The 18,575-nt window shown below is 29.9% G+C and overlaps 2 protein-coding genes across 3 annotated transcripts; both read right to left on the minus strand.

Moving 5' to 3' along the window:
* Positions 1 to 251: 251 nt before the first annotated feature.
* On the minus strand, positions 252 to 2,792 carry Rpi (Ribose-5-phosphate isomerase). The gene is made up of 6 exons (XM_011064931.2): positions 2,274 to 2,792; positions 2,125 to 2,185; positions 1,497 to 1,612; positions 1,286 to 1,419; positions 1,011 to 1,152; positions 252 to 916 (listed from the first exon to the last, which is right to left on the minus strand). The coding sequence occupies exons 1-6, from the start codon at positions 2,394 to 2,396 to the stop codon at positions 716 to 718; spliced, it is 777 nt and encodes a 258-aa protein (XP_011063233.1). The 5' UTR covers positions 2,397 to 2,792; the 3' UTR covers positions 252 to 715.
* Positions 2,793 to 8,061: 5,269 nt separating this feature from the next.
* Positions 8,062 to 18,054, minus strand: LOC105151297 (E3 ubiquitin-protein ligase KCMF1). Of its 2 annotated transcripts, none has more exons than XM_011064932.2 (8): positions 17,469 to 18,042; positions 15,245 to 15,412; positions 14,500 to 14,639; positions 14,233 to 14,429; positions 13,587 to 13,779; positions 12,315 to 12,523; positions 11,289 to 11,751; positions 8,062 to 10,990 (listed from the first exon to the last, which is right to left on the minus strand). In XM_011064932.2, exons 1-8 carry the CDS (start codon positions 17,482 to 17,484, stop codon positions 10,796 to 10,798), a joined length of 1,581 nt encoding a protein of 526 aa, XP_011063234.1. In that variant the 5' UTR covers positions 17,485 to 18,042; the 3' UTR covers positions 8,062 to 10,795. The 2 variants fall into 2 exon arrangements, with proteins under 2 accessions (XP_011063234.1, XP_087262492.1); XM_087406366.1 differs by having other exon boundaries at positions 10,875 to 11,007; positions 17,469 to 18,054.
* Positions 18,055 to 18,575: the final 521 nt, after the last annotated feature.

An 18,575-nucleotide genomic window follows, 5' to 3' on the forward strand; every position in this document is an offset into this window, starting at 1 on the left:
TATAATTTTGTTTATTGTATAAATTTAAATTAAACATAGTTGATGTACTTTTGTGTATTCTTTTTTCAATATTAGTATTTAAAAAATAATATATATATATATATATATATATATATATATATATATAAATAATATTTAAAATAATATAACATCTAAATAAAATTTTTTTATGTGTGGTTATTATTTATGCAACTTAGTGTATTTTTCTTTATTTATAAATAAATATATGTGTGAAAAATTAAATACAAATATTATATAAAAATATATATATTTCAAACTTATATCTGTATAACTTTGTGCATATTTCAAGATAAACGTTATGTATTGTATACATTACATGTAAACATTTTCTTACTATTTATTTACAAAATATATGTTTAGAAGTAATTTGTTTCTAAAATATGAAATATACACTTTAATTGAACATAATGACAAGTTTAAATAATGGCAATAAAGGAAACACAAGATCTGATTTGTACAAATTGCACATAATAGAAATATAAACAAAAATGTATAAAGTATATAAAAAAACAATGATAAGCAATTGGAATGACGCATATAGGATAAAAAAAAAGGCAAGATAGCAATAAAAGGTTATCAAGAATCATGATTTAACAGCGTTATCAAAACATTATTGAAATTTTTCAATGAAAATAAAATGTAATAAAATTCGCGTATTAACATGCATTCAACATTTTAATTAAATAAGTTTCATTCAATCGTATATGCTTCGTTCCTGTACAGTGCCATCTGGCATACCAAAAAAAACTGTCTCAGCCATATCTATAAATAGACCAGTTTCTACAACTCCAGGTATAGAGGATAGTTCCATGTTAATCCTTTTCCAAGAATTTGGATCAACATCAGGAAAATGCCAATCCAGAATAAAATTACCATTATCTGTTACTACCGGACCCTGCACAAGTAACATAAATTATCTGTATGTTATTTATATTACTTTTGATTTGTGATACTAATCTAGAGAATTTAAATAATAAAAATATATTTACAGCTTTAGCGATGGCCATTCTAATTTCCGTAGTTCCTCCATAAATATCTTCAATTTTACGTTTAACTGGCACATACGCCATAGGAATTACTTCAATAGGAATTCCCTTTTTATACTTCTCGCCAAGCTTTACTGAATTTTTTCTGAAATATAAAAAGAAAACGTAAGAATAAATTGTGTAATCTATGTATCATAAGTTTTGTTGTTAATATATAATAACATATTAAATTAATATATTATAACAAGATCAATATTATTAAATGCAATAATACTTACGTATAGTCTGCTACGACAACAAATCGATTGGTACAGGAAGCAACAACTTTTTCTTGTAACAAACATCCTCCACCACCTTTAATGAGATTCAGATCTTTATCAACTTCATCTGCTCCATCAATTGCAGAATACAGCTATACCCATATTAAGTAGTTAATAAAAATATATAACAAGAAATATATAACATAGAGAAAGAATATTTAAAAATTACATGTGGATGAGTTTCTAGGTCGCCTAAGGTAAGATGATTATCTAATATAAGTTGACGAGATTGAAACGATGTAGGTACACAAATTACATTGAGTTCTTCTTCTACAACACGTTCAGCTAAAAAAAAATATTTATAAGAGATAGCATTCTTGTAAATAGCAAGAAAAGTAAATCTTAAAATTTGACTATATATACGTCTTATTAAAAATAATTTAAAAAATAATACATAAAATATACTGTATAAAACATCTTTTAAAACATTTAAAATATTAAAGATAAAGGAAACAATTTCTCATCAGCAATGTTGCATTGTCCTATACAATTGAATTTATGTATTACAAAAAGTGTCTCAAGTTTTTTTCTATATACATATTCTTTTAATAGACATTTATAAAAAAACTCCAATAAGAACAGTGTAATAGAAATGGCTTGTAATCTTATTTAAAAAAAAATGAAAATATTAAGTCAGTGTTAAAATAACTGATTAATTGTATTACTTGAAGTATGAAACTTTATTTCATTGAAAATAATTATATAATAATATAATAATGATCATATTGAAAATAATTTCATTGAAACAATGAAATTATTTTTAATTATAAAATGTAAAGTATTAAATATAACTGTACCAAGTCTCTGAACAGCATAAATTATAGTGGATCCGCTGCCAATCCCGATGGCACTATTATTCTGGAAGACAATATGCCGGAATGTATTATAACCTTCAAGAGAAAAGCTGTACGATCGATCGTACAGTTACTAAAGTTAATCAACTTACATGGATGTATTCGTTAACAGCTTTGCAAGCCGCACTTTTCTTAGCGTTCTCGAGCGGATCCATTCTCAGTTTTCCTGAAGAACTGTGCAGTGACCTGACAATTCGAACAAGCGAACGAATCATAAGGTCAAGCTGATCAAGTATTTTCTGTTCCTGTACTTGTACGTTGCGCGGTGCACTAGTTCAAGAAATGTATGTACAACGTCTGCGACATTGAATTTTCTATTTGATGACACAAATTGACAATTTGGTAACGCAAATATCGATTTATGTTACCAAATCTTTGTTACTCATTATTGTCTTTACCTTTGTTACTTATTGAAATATCAAGAAAAATTAAATCAGATAAAATTATATTTATATTGACTTGTGTCACGTGTCATTAGTGCGTTCCAAATGTCCTCTCTGCTCACGAGGAGCGCGATCATTAAGTATCATTTTTATCATAAAATAAATCTCGTGTCATGTGCGCCATATATATCTAAAGTTATCTAATATCATCTCAAATCATTTTTTATCTGAATGCACCGTGGCGTGTATGAGGGTACTATAGTGTAATAAGATAACTGCAGTAAAGAATAATCGTTGACTGTTCTTTATTGCAGTGTAACGAATTGATTCACTGAATTGCGGAAACAGTTGCATTCAAAATCATTTCGGCTGCGTTCCATCGGTTCCACCACCAAGTCCATCAATTCAACTCTGGGCAAATTTTCTTCTTCAAAAAGAACTTCGAGGAGTCGAGGTAATTGAAGAACACTGACATTATCGACTATTGATATACATTTTCTATTATTAATATAAATGCTCCATAAAATAAACTAGTATATACACTTGTAATGTTATAATTCTTTACATATTGCCGCAAAATTAAATTTTTTGTTCATATTAACAATCAAACTCGGACGATAATATTAAAATCACAATTTTTAATAAAACTGCAAGTATTAAGTTTTACTATATCTGTGAAATTAAAATAGTATAAATTTAGTATTTTTTCCTAGGGAAAAATATTATATAAATGGACATATTTTATATCTAATTATATATATTTGTATATAAAATATATTAATTTTTTATATATTAGGTGTTGGAATTAATTCGTAGCGTTTTACAAGTGATGGGAAGTACTTTCATTAATGTATTTTTTAATGCTCATGTGAAATAAATAACATTCTTTCATTAAAAAACGCTACGAATTAATTCCAACACCTAATAATTTATATATGAAACATTTTTTCTCTGGATATTACTGGTTTCTTACTATATCACTAATTTTAACAGGGATGCGAGTTCCCATATTTGTTTTTAAATAGTATCTTGTCGATGGCCATAACAACTTACTTAACAATTATTTGTGAAATATGCATACGTTATGCAATTATCCAACGATTATGTATATGCAATAAGTGCATCCAAAAGATATGCAGTAATGATTTAATATATTTAAAAGCACCAAAGTTTGACGCATATTTTATTATCTTTTCATGCAAATTTTAAATCTCATGAAACGAGCTTAAAATAATTAATGATCAACGGAATAATAGTGAAGCAGAAATTTGAAGTGTCGCCCAGTAAAAAATTTTTTATACATGAATATGTATAAGTATGTACAAACATACATATAACTCGCATAAATATTCATAAACATATAATTATATATGAAATATATCCATATATATTCATATATCCTCCTTTTTTTTTGTAAAATTACTTTTTGGTGTAATAGAAATAATAATAGTAATGTAAAAAACATTAAAAATAATTAAAAAGAAAATTTTCGCACTATATTAATTGTTTTAGAAAAAAATCAAGTTTAAAGAAATGTAAAAAAATTACTTATGTATAATTATATATAAAATAATTATGTATGAGCAATTTTTTTTACATTTTTCTAAACTTATTTTTTTCTAAAACAAACAATACGAAAATTATTATTATTACTTTAATTATTTTTAATGCTTTACTATTATTGTTTCTATTATACTAAAAAAATAATTTTACAAAAGAAAGAAGAATGTATGAACATATATGAACATATTTCATATATAATAATATAATTATACATGTTTATCAATATATTTGTGCATGTTACATATATTCATACATAATTATACATTATTCATGTTCGAAAAATTTTTATCGGGAGGGAAGGTAAGTCAAGAGATACCAGTCTTTGATTAAATTTTAATTATATTCAGTGTCGTTATATTCATATAACACAAGATACACAATCAAACATAATTTACAATTCGATAATCATTATATATAAGACTTCACTTGGATTTTTTCTCTATTAGTACTTACAATTAGCAGTAATGCTCGTCAATAATATAGCTTCCCGCTATTTCAGAGAACATTGCGCCAATGCGCAATGGTTCTCCGATTTATCAAAGCATCCTGTCTTTTTCCTTTCTCTCACTCATTCACACTTTCTCATTTTTGCGCATTCGTTTGTATACAATACATTCGCTTATTAGCGTCGTCGTCGATAAGTTAGATAAAAATTCTCGAAGAATTCCTTCAACTGCTATAATTCGCACGATTACGACGATATATTACTCTCAATAGGTATGAGTCCATAGCGAAATGTCGCTCAATACTTCTTAAGATTCTTCTCTTCTTCGAAGTTGCAAAGAAGAAGCCTCACAGATTCTTTCCACGGCAAAGAATAAATTCGCCACTTTAATCGACAACCTAGAATTCGGTGTTGATTACGGCGAATTACTTCCGTCGTCTGCTAATTATTTAAATTCGGACTTTTTGTCCGAGAAATAGCATGATCAATCCACTTTCTTCTTGTTTACAAAATTAAATTCCATTTGGCGTCATTAATTTAAAAGTCGAGTAGCAGGCGCCGAATAAAAGATGTGTTCTGCATGAATGCGACAAAACGTACAACTTCTAATCAACATCATTTATCACATAAGTATCTTATGCGATGTAACTAAAACGCTTGTCATGATGTTTTCTCTTGTTTTTTATTGGAAAAAAAGAGTTCTTCGGGGTTTTATCCGATTTTTTTCTTTTTATTCCTTTGTATGTCATCGCCGTCGTTTCTTTAGCAATGTCGAATTTTTATTTAGAATTTTTCTTAGGAGATTAGAGTAACTGCTTAGGATATTTTCAACATTTCTCTTTCCTTTCTACTATTTATACATTTAATATGCGACTTTCGTGTAGTTTCTAAGTTTCTTCTTTTATTATGCATCTTGCTTGTTCTCTTTCTTTTTTTCATTTTGACTATGGCTCGTGAAACACTATTTGAATTAATCGAAAATTGAAACTCTTAACTGCAATGGATAATAATCAATATTGGAATCGTGAACGAATCATGAATTATTAAAAAAAAATCAACGCCTTTTGTCAGATATTTTATTATACGTACTTATATTAGAATTTCGATTTATGATACATTTATGTATAATTACAGCGAAATAGATGATTCGAGACAATAGCCAGTATTCATAGTCCGTATTTTTTTAAGTCTTAAATATAGTGTCTTAAAATGCTAATACATTTTGTGGCTAGTATTCATAGTCCGTTCTTATTTTTAAAACTGTCTTAAGTAATATCTTAAAATACACTAATATAGCTCCGATTGACTTATAATTTTAAGACTGTACTTAAAACAGTCTTAAATGTAAGAATCGACTGTGAATATACCGACTATGAATATGCCTGCGATTGGCTTATGACTATATGACATCTTAAGACTATATTTAAGACTGTTTCAAATATAAGAATCGACTATAAATACCGGCCAATGAAAGGACTTTCTCCAAAGTCTGTGAAGATTAAGAAAAATCTACGAGAGTGAAAATTCGACAAAGATTTTAAGAACTTCAGAATTCCATATACATAGTTCATGTCCATAGTTCATCTCTTGATTACGAGCCTGTCCGACTGAAAATGGATAAACCTATCTCTTACAATTACACTTCTTGTTACATCTCCTTGAAGCTGAACGAGATCATTTTAAAAGTGGGATAAAATATACAGCTAAAAAGACTCGATAAACTGATCAACTTCTCTTCGTTCCCTGTTCTTCCGTTTATAAAAGTGCGATACCAGTTATCGTATCGTAACAAATTCGATTGGCGCGTCACAGTCCACGATGATCGATGGATCTACGATTTCTTCTTCGAATATCGATCGCATCGCCATTATTTTGGCACACGATCGTTCGCGCGAAAAATTACTCGTTTATATATTTTATGTACATACATTATTTCTGCTCTCAATATTTCGTACACAGGCATGGCGTAATATTCGCTAATCCGTAAAGTTTCATCATTAATCGAATAAACAAGAAAATTATCTAAATTTAAAAAAAAATGAAACAAAATGAATAATATAGGAAAGATAACTGCATCTTCTTCCATTTGAAGAATTTCTACTAACAGAAACGCGTGTAATATAGATAACGTCAAATAAATTTTTATGAGTTGATTTTAAGAGGTCATGTACCTACACAAGAATATACGTTCTTATGTCTCTGTAGTACATAATAATAATTGTTACGAACGAGAGTGGTTTCATTTGATCTCCACTCGATATGCATGTGCTACGACATTCCTTCCTTTAAAACGATCGATAATCTAATATATTACAATCAGACGCTACATCGAGCCGCGAATTTAGACACACCTTAAAATTATTAATTATCGGATAACGTAAGAAACGTATGATAATAAAAGCATAATATAATTAAAGTAAATTATCAAGATTTAGATTTAGAATTTTTTCTTTCGAGTGTTCGCTTTTTAAGCTCAATCTTCCATTGCTTCTTTTTTCTTCTCTTTAGTTCCAGCATATATCATTTTTATTACCTATAGCTGCGTTATTACTTTAGATTTGCTTCAGGACATGCACATAATTAATTACGTGACGTATTCAGGAAACGATACGTAGCACGTATATAAACACGTGCAAATTTGTCTGTCTCTCTTTCTCGCTCTCCATGCATTTCTATCTATATATATATATATATATATATATATATATATATATATATATATATATATATCTATGTATATATGTTTAATTCACTTATATGATAGACAAAGGTACGTAAAATGTAGTAAATACAAATCGAAACATTATATATGCGTAGGAAAAAGGAGACGATTTTATCCAATAGAAAACGAAATGAAGAAGAGAATAATGTCGCTCTCTTTCTTTAACAGATTACAAAGATTATTATTGTTATTGTTATTGTGATTTCGTTCTGCTTGGGATGCATTTGTTATAATCGCGAAATATTTACTTGTGTCAAATCCGGAATTCTTTCCCTTATAATTCGCTTCATAATTCACTTCTATGAATAAAATTTTAATTTTACAAATCAAGTCTCGATCGACAATAAATTGAAAAGGGCTAATAATTTTTAATCTGAAAAGGTATATTTTGTAGAATTTTTTTAAAATGATCTCTCAATTTTGATAATATGGCATACTGCGCCGCAAATAATAAGTAGATATATCTGGAATGAAGAAAAAAGGGGAAATTTAATTGATAAGAGACAGTGACGTGGAAACAAGGGAAACGTATTTTTTTATGAACGAATAAAGAAAATCGTGCGTTTGAATTTAAAGTTAGAGAAAAAAAATGTAGTTCTGATCATTTATAAAAACTGACGAAAATTGACAAAAATTGAGAAACTAGACTTGTATTAGAGTCTTGCTTCGTTCCTAAACATAAACTGATCCCGGATCAGGCGATGAATCATCGTTGACTTGTATTCATAATGTATAACGGTGCAATAAATTCGTTGAAATATTTGCAATTTGATAATTTTATATACGCATACGTTTATTAAGATTAGCTCAGTACAGTATTAACTTCATCACGGAGTATCATGCGCAAAGACTTTCGCAATGCAGGCACATCCGCTTCTCAAAGAGGGTTGTCGATTCCTCCCATTAATTTTTCAGGCATCCTGCATTAAGGCAATTAAGTGCACCCCATTTTATTTACCCCATTTTATTTTGGATCTATTTCTTCGTTAAATTGCAATTATATAATTACACAATATGAAATACAAGATTGTGAATAATTATTCAGAAACAAAATACTCGTTCAAAATATACATATGTTGAGTACGGGTAAAGAAATAAGCAAAATATTCAATAAAAATATTTAGACAGTATATCGAAGAAATGATAATTAAAAGTTAAACAGCTTCTTTTACCATTGGTTTTTTAAAATTTAGTTTTGAAGTTCCTCGACCTTGCGCACAAAAAATAAGATGGTCAAGCTCTGAAGTTCATACTCTAGCATAGATTCACACTAAATATTTTAACTCTTCTTTTTTTTATAGATCTACACGGCGTATATATATCATTTTTGCGCACTTTGTAAAACGCTGCATGGTTTCCAGAGCCACCACATCTTGCAGATACACGCTCACACGGGATCTTGGGTGAAAGACAATTTAGATTAAGAGAACATTGATGATAGGGCAAGAGAGATTATATGTATACGACAGTAAACATGCAAAAAAGAGAAGAAAATATAAGTACCCGAAGAAAAGAAACAAGAAGAGTAAATAACGCTTGTGTATACGCGCATCTTCGAAATTTTCTATTCTCGATAGAAACCTTACAGATGCATCCGTATACATCACACGCATACTGCGATACAATGTTACCGATGTTACTTTTGCATGTATTTTATAAAAGAAATAAACAAATATATTTCTATTAAAAATATTAGGTATATTTGAAAGACTCGTCTAGTTTTCGACAAAAATAAAAAGAAAAATTTAAAGAGTTTCCATTCATGACAATTTAAAGATTTTTCGAATCACGATATGAAAAAATTGTTTACTTTATGCTTTTTAAATATAAAAACATATAGATCCAAATATGATTTTGATAGAAATCATAATTTTTTTATGGTTACTGCAATTGTTTAGTGTCTTAAAATGGAGTGATTAATTTTAAAAGAAACTTTATTCCTCAACTCTGTGCGTCAAATCGTACATCTAATGTAAAATTACATAATATACAATAATCCGGAAATTATAATAATCTGACGAACAGTATTTAAACATTAGTGAAACATTAATACATTTAATAAGCCGCAAATACGACATATTTTGAAGTGTTAGTTTAATGGCTGATATATAAAATAATAATTTATATCTAAATGTAATCTCTCCACTTTACGACTCATCTTTTTATGCCATGTGCCAAGGGATGGTCCGCTAGTACCGATTTTTTCCAACTAAATTAAATGTAATTTAAACGTCTAAATATTTAGAAGTGTCTAATATATAAAATTTTTTCTCAACATATTTGTCCCTTCTTTTCATAAACTCTTCTCCTGTTTGACGCAAAATGCCACGGCGAGTGAACTTTACTTAAAAGAATTAAAAAATAAAGGAAGTTCGTGTAAACTACGAATGATAATTATAGACTATATAATTGCCTTTTTTGTACATTATACCAATGATTTATTGATTGTAAAGCATACAGGAGTCTATTATAATGAGAATTATAATCTAAGTAGTCATCTGAAAAATATGCAGTAATGTTATTCTGCATATCATTCGTGACATTCGTTCCTACAATCGTTTTGTATCATTTTTTTTTACTATTAGTGCGCCGGACAAGTTATCGGTAAGTTAAAGCAATTTAAAAGCGTTAGTATTACGGACCAGCCCAGGCATGATTTTGCATTCGTATATTTTTATTTGAAAGAGGGGAGAATTTCGTTTTTTCAAATACACAGCACATTAGCAATCGATTGTTCGATTTGCACTGGGTATGTAGACCAATAAAATCTCTTGAATTTTACATAGTGAATGGTAAACATGTATAATACACAAAATGCAATATGAAAAAGCTATATTCGCGTATACATTCATTTACCATCATTGGATAGATACATACTATCAATACATTGCTGAATTTTTACATCAGCTGATCGAAGTATCTGATTGATCCTTACATGTTCGTGCTCTTTGATTATTCTTCGATACCTCATTAACCGAACAATAAACGCTAATGTCGCTTTGTTTTTGTATGATTTTTTTTACAATATTCTTTTGTTGGTTCGCAAACACCTGCTCTCCAGTGGATAAAAGGTAACGCCGTATCGTGGTAGCACGTCAGCGTGGAAGAACGTGGCAAGACTCATTCGAAGAAAAGTAATACACGCGAACGAACTCTATATATTTCGAGCATGACTGCAAGAAGTGTGAGTTATGTACATTATTATTCGCAAATATGCCACAGTGGCTAGCGAATCAGCCCTTGCCCTTGTTCCATGTCACGTAACAGCAAAAATGGCGAGATTAAAGTTCGGGAAAGTTGTAATAGCATTAGGGCACAAAAGGATGAGGAAGAGGAGGAGAAGAAGGAAAAGGAAAGGAGAGGGCGTTTCGAATAATTATTAATATATATTATAATAATAACAATAATGATGAGGTGTTCTAAACAGTGCTAGGACTAGTGCTAGGGGATCCTGTGTGAGGAATCAGGGTGGTGGATGGGTACACACGGGCTAAGGAGGGGTTAGTGTGGGGGTGGTGGTTCCGTAGATTGGTTTCTGCCATCTACTGCCCTAACCGGCTTCCTACGCGAAGAGCCTGTCACTCCGACCGAGCCAACTCCACCTCTGAGGTAAGCAGGCGCCGGAGCTGCTATCGGTTCCCTGATAGTTCCGGTACCAGTATTCCTAATTGGTGGCGGCAGTGGTTGCTGCAGTACCTAAGTCACACGAAATTCTATGAGGACTATTTCGATTATCTACTGTATATCAGTTGTCATTCGACAATATTATGTTCAGGATCAGATATAGCTTGACAAAATATAACATCGACATAATAATTATGCATAGTAATAGAAAAATTAGTGTAATTTGTACAGAAAAGATAGGGGTTAGATGTTGCTACATTGAGTTTCAAATATATTATATATTATTTTTATTTCCTTTCTATCTCTAATTATGTTCAATTTTATAAATATTTTAATATATATTTTATTTGCCAAAGAAATAGATGCTTACCAATGGCTGAGGTAATACGCTATGCATCAATGTTTGAACTATAGGTGGATTTTGTGTTGCAATGCTATTAGGATTCGAGGATAACCCCTGATTTTGCAGACCTGAACCTACGCTGCCAGTAGTAGTAGCAGCAGCAGCAGCCTGCAGAATATGTGATTCTTTTTGTTGCATAGATGCCTGTGATGTCACGTGTTTACTTGTCGCTTGTTCCCTCTTCGCTTCCTGAGTTATTCCCAATTTCTTCGCAGAAACAATGAAAGTATTGGCGTTTGGTGTTTCAGGACTGGTCGTGGCAGTAGTCGCATTTGACGCCGGTGTTTGTACAGCACACTGCTGTTGCATCAATTCTGACAATGTTTGAGAAAGCGTTCCAACAATAAGTTCACGTGCAAAAAGGCTCCTATTTGCACTCTCGCGTTCAATACTTTGCAGTTGCGAATCAGACGGCGTAGTTATGATGCATCTGAACAAATGTAAGATAAATAATCAAGCGTTTATCAAATTAAATAATCAAGCGTTACAATATTTTTTCATTGTCTCAATTTATTCAATTACATTATATATATATATATATATATATATATATATATATATATACACGTTTATTTTCTTTGTTACTCATAGTTATATATTTTTCAATTATAAATATCATATGTTGATATATGATAAAATAAATATCAGTGTTGCCTAAAATAGATATGTAGATATTTATAATACAGTTTTTGGCAACTATTTACAACACGCAATCCTGTGTACATTTAGTATATAAGTTGATAAGAAAAGACTAAAAATTTTTTTCATTAGAATATAAGTTTGATTGATTACTATCGTTCCTTTGTCCCTTGTGTGTACATTATATTTTTCAATTTTGAATATATGTGAATTAATATTCACGTTAGCAAAATACATTTAAAAGTAACTTATTTATTGAGACTAATATCAATAAATTGTATAAATATAATATTATAATACTAGTCACTTTGAGATATATATAGTTAACTAAAAATCCAAAAGAAAAACGCATACCTGGGTAACAGGGACATATTATTCTGTGAATTAGAAGACACACCGGACGGGTTAGCCGTATTGGTCGCGTTATTATTACTACTTGTACTATTCGTTGTCCCCATAGTAGTAGTATGACCGCCACCACTGCCACCCCCGCTGCCTCCACTTACAGAACCGATCACTTGCGTTTGCCTTCTGGGTAATCTTTCGAGTTGTTGTCTAGCAGCCTAAAAACATTTCATTTCAATAATTAATATGTAAAAAACGATTAAATCTTTTACTACAAGAAATAACTAGAGTCAAAATTTATTACTTACACATAACTAAAACTGGGAGGAAACAAAAAGTAAACTAGTTTGCCTAATATTTTTTTGTAAAAATTACATGACTATTGCAATAATAATCATTTAAATAATTCATAAATTATCAATTAAAATATATAAATATAAATAATTATTAATATATGTAGAGTAATATCTAAATGATATTAAATACTAATATACAAAAATTTATCACATACATACAATATCAATAGTATATCTGCTGCTTCGACAGAATAAATTAAAATTAAAGAAATTAGTAGCTTACTTTAGTATGATATGTCATCATTATTCAGTTTCTTAATCTTGCTTAGATTAAAGTCACAATTTAAATTATTATAAGTCACTGAGATTAAATATCACTAAGACTAAACGGAACTAAATGAGACTAAACGAAATTTTTGAAGACTGACCTCTTCTTCTTTCTAAACACTATATTATTTTCTTTATTTTATTTGTCCTTCTAATGTTCTATTACAAGAGTGTTTATAAATACTCTTGCGTTTTCAGTTACATCTTATTATCTCAATAAACAACTTCTATATATTCATTATTAAACGAAAAAAAAAGAGAACGGAGATAATAAAAGAATTAAAATGTTAGTACAAAACGAATATGTAATATATCGGTGTATATGTCATATATCGATTTGAAATTAATTTCAACCTACATAATGTATTATATATTATATATATATTTTTGAATATTATAATTGGTTCAAAATTATTTTCAATCAATTATTTCAATGTTTCATAATCTATAAATTTTTTTAGTAAATTTTTGTACATAACAATATTAACATACAGACACAGCTCTGAATCACAACGCATTCTAATATGAGTAATTAAACACGACTCGAATTGAATCCTTAAGACGTAATGACATACATGACACTGACATGCACAATAAATTAATAAATATTATATATAATAAAAAAAATACTTTTTCAAGATAAAAAAATCAATTTTACCCGAACTTGTTGTCGTTCTAATTGTAGTTGCATTTGTAATTGCTGTAACTGTGTAGGGGCTGATGTGCTTTGTCCACTTCCGCCTCCACTTCTACGTACTCCCGACAATTGAGATAGCAACTCCGCAATTGGATCTATACCTTCGCGATTACTTGGGCTCAACCCTCCAGATGAACTGAAATGCATATTGGACCTGCAGGTCCAATGAGACTCTAATGAACATTATCTAAGATGAAGTAATAATGGTATGATGCTAATATTAAAAAAATTGTAGTTAATCATAATTGTTAAATTTTCATTAAGAAAAAAAAACATTTACAATTTATCATTATCAATATTTGTGAGATAATTTACATTTAAAAGTGGAAAAGATCCTTTCTTTTATATTTTTATATATATATATATATATATATATATATATATAATATATATATTCGCAAAAAATGTCTAATATTTTAAAAAATTTTGTACAAAGATAAAATTTATAAATGATTCATAAAATATAATTGTGAATAATAATTGTGAAAATTTTATTTCAATTAGTATTAATATTCCTAAAAAATATTTGTTATACATACTTACATGTAACATTAAATATTGATAAGTATTAATAAATTATTTAATAAATCTGCAATCTTATACATACCTACGTCCACGAGATGCTCCAACAGCTCTGGATGGATGCGGTATCCGCCTAACGCCGTGTCTACTTGCAGTTGGTTCATCCAGGAAAGAAATCAGGTCCCTTGGCCCACTGCGATGTTCTAGTGTCAGATGGCCAGCGAAATCATCAGTTACATGATTAGGCTCTCCACCTGGCACTGCTGCGCATACTGGACAAACCTGTGAAAAATATACAAGTTATGCACCTATAATATATAATTACTACGTGTTATAATCTTTATATACGTACAACTTCGAATGAAGTATCCGGATGATCAGCAGCAACATGCTCTTGTAATGTAGCCTCAGTAAAACCCATTTTTGTACAATAGGGACAAGTCAAAGATTGAGGCTGTTCTACACTCACTCCTTCACCACCATAGTATAATTCTATTCAAAAAGTTAATTATTTATAAATGGATTAACATATGTTAATTAATATAAAATCTTCCATCTATAAATTACTTGTTATTATGCAATTATGATATTTTATAATACAAAAAAAATGATCTAATGAACTAGAAGCCTGATTTGCAAAAAAATTCATTACTTTTCTCATATTTATTAATTAAGTATAAGAGCATGGTATTGAAATAAATATCTTTTTTCTTCATATACTTTGTATAAAATAAACGTAAAAAGTTAAAATATATAAAATGCTTTTAAAATATTCCGCATATTCAATTTTTATAATTAATTATAGATAAAATAAATATTACATTATAACCCTTTAATAATAAGGTCGGGATCGGAGATGATCCACAGTAAAGTTTCGTTAGTAAAGAAATTTGTTACTGCAATTATTTAAAATCAATTAATTTTATTGTATTTTTTCTCATTTATAAATAAAAGAAGTTTTATGTGTAGTTATTTACTCTTTTTTCGCATTTTGTATATTGATTAGATGAAAAAGACCAAATCCGGATCTGACCCCACCCTGTTGGATACATTCTAAAGATGTATCTTGTCATTAAAGAGTTAAATTCGAACCTTACCAAAGTCAGATCTAGTAAGTATGCATTGCATAGGATGATCTGTGAGGTGGCGAGTAGTATTGGCGCCTCCCTCGTAGCAGCTGGCACATAGATCATAATCGTAGCATACGAGGCACTTGTATCTACGACCCCGAAAATTTCCTTTCAAGCAGGAATCACAGCTAACCCCTAAAACGAAAATGTTCAATATGTGTGAATGCGAAAATATTTTAATAACTATTACATATCATATAAATATATAATTTTCAGATTTTTAAATATTTTAACTATTTCGTTATTACAATTTATTTATACATTTGTTGTTCTATATTAATAAATGTGTTACAATAACTAAGCTAAAAAGTAAAAAATTAAATTTTTACTTTTCAATTATTTTTATTAATATTATCTTATGTTTTGTTATATCTTAACATTATATTTTTTAACATTACACTTAATACAATAAGCTTCAATAATACATCAAATTTATCATTATAAATAAAATTATAATAAGCATGTATATAAATGTAAATTATGATTTAACATATATTATCAAAGTCCTTCCAGTCTTATATAACAATTTTATTGCTTTTTTTTTTAATTTTGAAAAACTAAGGAATAATATATCAACATAACTAATATCAAGTATTTTTAAATAAATAAGAATAAATTATAAAGCAGAGAAATTAAATTAACTTTATATTATTCAATATATTAAAATTAATTTGAATTTCAAAATGCTTTTAACTATATTTTTGCATACATGCATTAATTCTAAATTATATTTTTAAAAAGAGAATGACGCAGAATATATGTAAATGAAAGAGACAGAAGCTTAGGAGAAAGAATGATACTTGTAATATTACTTAAAAAAGTGATTAATAAATCATGACTTCAAGAAAATTGTGTGCACATTTCTGTACAAATTTTAAACATCTCAGGTCTCATAATATACAATAATGTGTAACAATGGTCATAATTAATTAAAATAATATTTCTTATATTGTATTTAAAACATTCTTTTTTCAATAAAGTTTATTCTATGATTACATTATATGAAACAGAAACCCAAAGAATACTTGTTAATAAGGAATTACTGCTACTATGTCCAAAGTCATGACTATACAACTATAAATAGTAATGTGCAGTAAATACGAGTCACTGTCTGGTAACAATGGAAAGCAAGATTTAGGATAGTATATGTTACTTGAGTACAATAAACATAAAATAATAATTGATGAATATTTTATGAAAAGGTATAACTTGTCATGTATTTATCTAACTAAACACAAAAAATCTATATAATACTACACTGAGCTTACAATTATATTAAACTACAAGACATTAAACTAGAAGTTCACGATACATAATAAACTAAAATTTCTAAGTGGCACTTGTCTAAGTGGCAACTTGATTTATCATCTTTATATCAGACATGATAATTATATAACATATCTCCTGTTCCGAAAAAAAATTTAAATTCTACTCAAGAAGCATACAGATTCTCCTGTGTTATACATGCTACTAAATAGATTATGAAGCTTAATTCCGCTTATTAAAATCTCAAAGGCCAGAGGCTGAAGAGCAATGTGGCTCATAATATCATTTTTATGGCACACATTAAACAGCGATACTATGATCTCGAGAGGACAGCAGACAAGGTTCGTCCGAGAGCACGGATCGCTATGCAAAATTATTATTGACCGTCTGTACAATCAATTTCGTGTGGAAAAACAACGATAACATAGGAAAAAGACTGCAATATGTTCTGCAAGAAGGGAAGACTCATCAGGAGAACGGGCTGAGAGCCAAGAGACTGTGGTGAAAAGGGAATCAGCTGAGGTGATAGGATGGTCTGACAGTTGACGGTACGTGATGATCAACGACCAGGTGGTAGGACAAAGCGAAAGGAAACTGAATATCGTTGCGGATCCCCGGGGATTTCACGGGAAAACGTCGAAAATCCGCAGAAATTGGCGTGAATTTTCACCGTGTGCTGCCATCTGGCCTCTGACATTAGGCCCGTTCGGCCACGGGAGCTCGCGGGACGTGTCCCGTGTTAAAAGGATATCCCCCGCGGCTCGACGGTCCCACGGACGTCGTCGCGGGTCGTCGCGGACCCTCGGCGAATGTTCCTGCGTGCCTGACGCGGCCCAGAAATCGCTCGCCGCAGCGGCGGACCCGCGTAATTTCTCCGCGGTCGCCCGTCTCGCGGGCTGACTTGCTGGTCGGAGCACGTACGTACCTTCATGTCGACTCATTTTCCGTTTAAAATTCTCATATACGCCGAACCACGCGAACCCTTCGCGATCGTATGCTCTGCGAGACACGACCGTCGACCGTCGTTACGTGGGCACCTCGGTGTCGCTCGGTTACGGATCGACACGACACGGGGAAAACATCAATCGTCAAACAAAAAATTTGTCGTTAGAATTTCCAGCGTAAAACCTAACCCAACTAGGCTGACGAACGTGACGTCACGCTAGACTGACCTACCGGGGATTCTGGTGGAAGTCGAGCGCCACCGGCGCCGTCTATTGGTTCACCGCGCGACCGTCGTGACGTTGCTGCGAATCGCGACGAATCCGACGCCATGTTCGAGGGATATATGAATTTCGCGCGATTCTTCAAGGGCGGTTCCTTTTCAGCCATGCATCAATCTTTTTAAATAAATATCAAATACATCGCAATTAACTTATGCCTTTATGTTTTTGTCAATATAAATTAACTTCAATCTTAGTTTAATTTATCTTTCATCTTTATCTATAATTTTTGGAACTAGAAAACGATAAAGAGTTAGTTGAACCGAGATTAAGATTAATCTATACTGAAAGAAATAGACCCTAATTATCTAAAAGATAAAAAAATTCTATGTATATAATTTATTGTATAATATGATTTTTATTTATAATTTGTAACTTTCATTACAATATATATAGATGCTTTCAATTATAAAAATATTAAATTTTTAACTATTTCTAATACTATATTATACGATATATATCGATGACACCTATGTTATTTCTTCACATAATATATAATTAAATGATTCTAATTAGTATAATGCATATAATTAAACTAAACATGCTTATCCAAATTTGAATATCAATATATTTGAATATTGAGAATATAAGTAGAATTTACGATTTTAAAGCTTACAAAAAAAATAAATAGAAAAATACGATATTCTTAGTTTAAATATAATTTGTTCATTACTTAAAATAAAAACGGTAGATAATTCCATCAGAGTTCGGCCGTCACATCCTTCTAAAAAAATCACTTAGTTTTCACTTCAATTCAAAAAATTAGCGTATTAATGATCATTGCGCGACTTTTTCCATTTTTTTCGTTT

Source organism: Acromyrmex echinatior, chromosome 5, assembly GCF_024713525.1.
Source record: "Acromyrmex echinatior isolate Ae372 chromosome 5, ASM2471352v2, whole genome shotgun sequence".
Lineage (NCBI taxonomy): Eukaryota > Metazoa > Arthropoda > Insecta > Hymenoptera > Formicidae > Acromyrmex > Acromyrmex echinatior.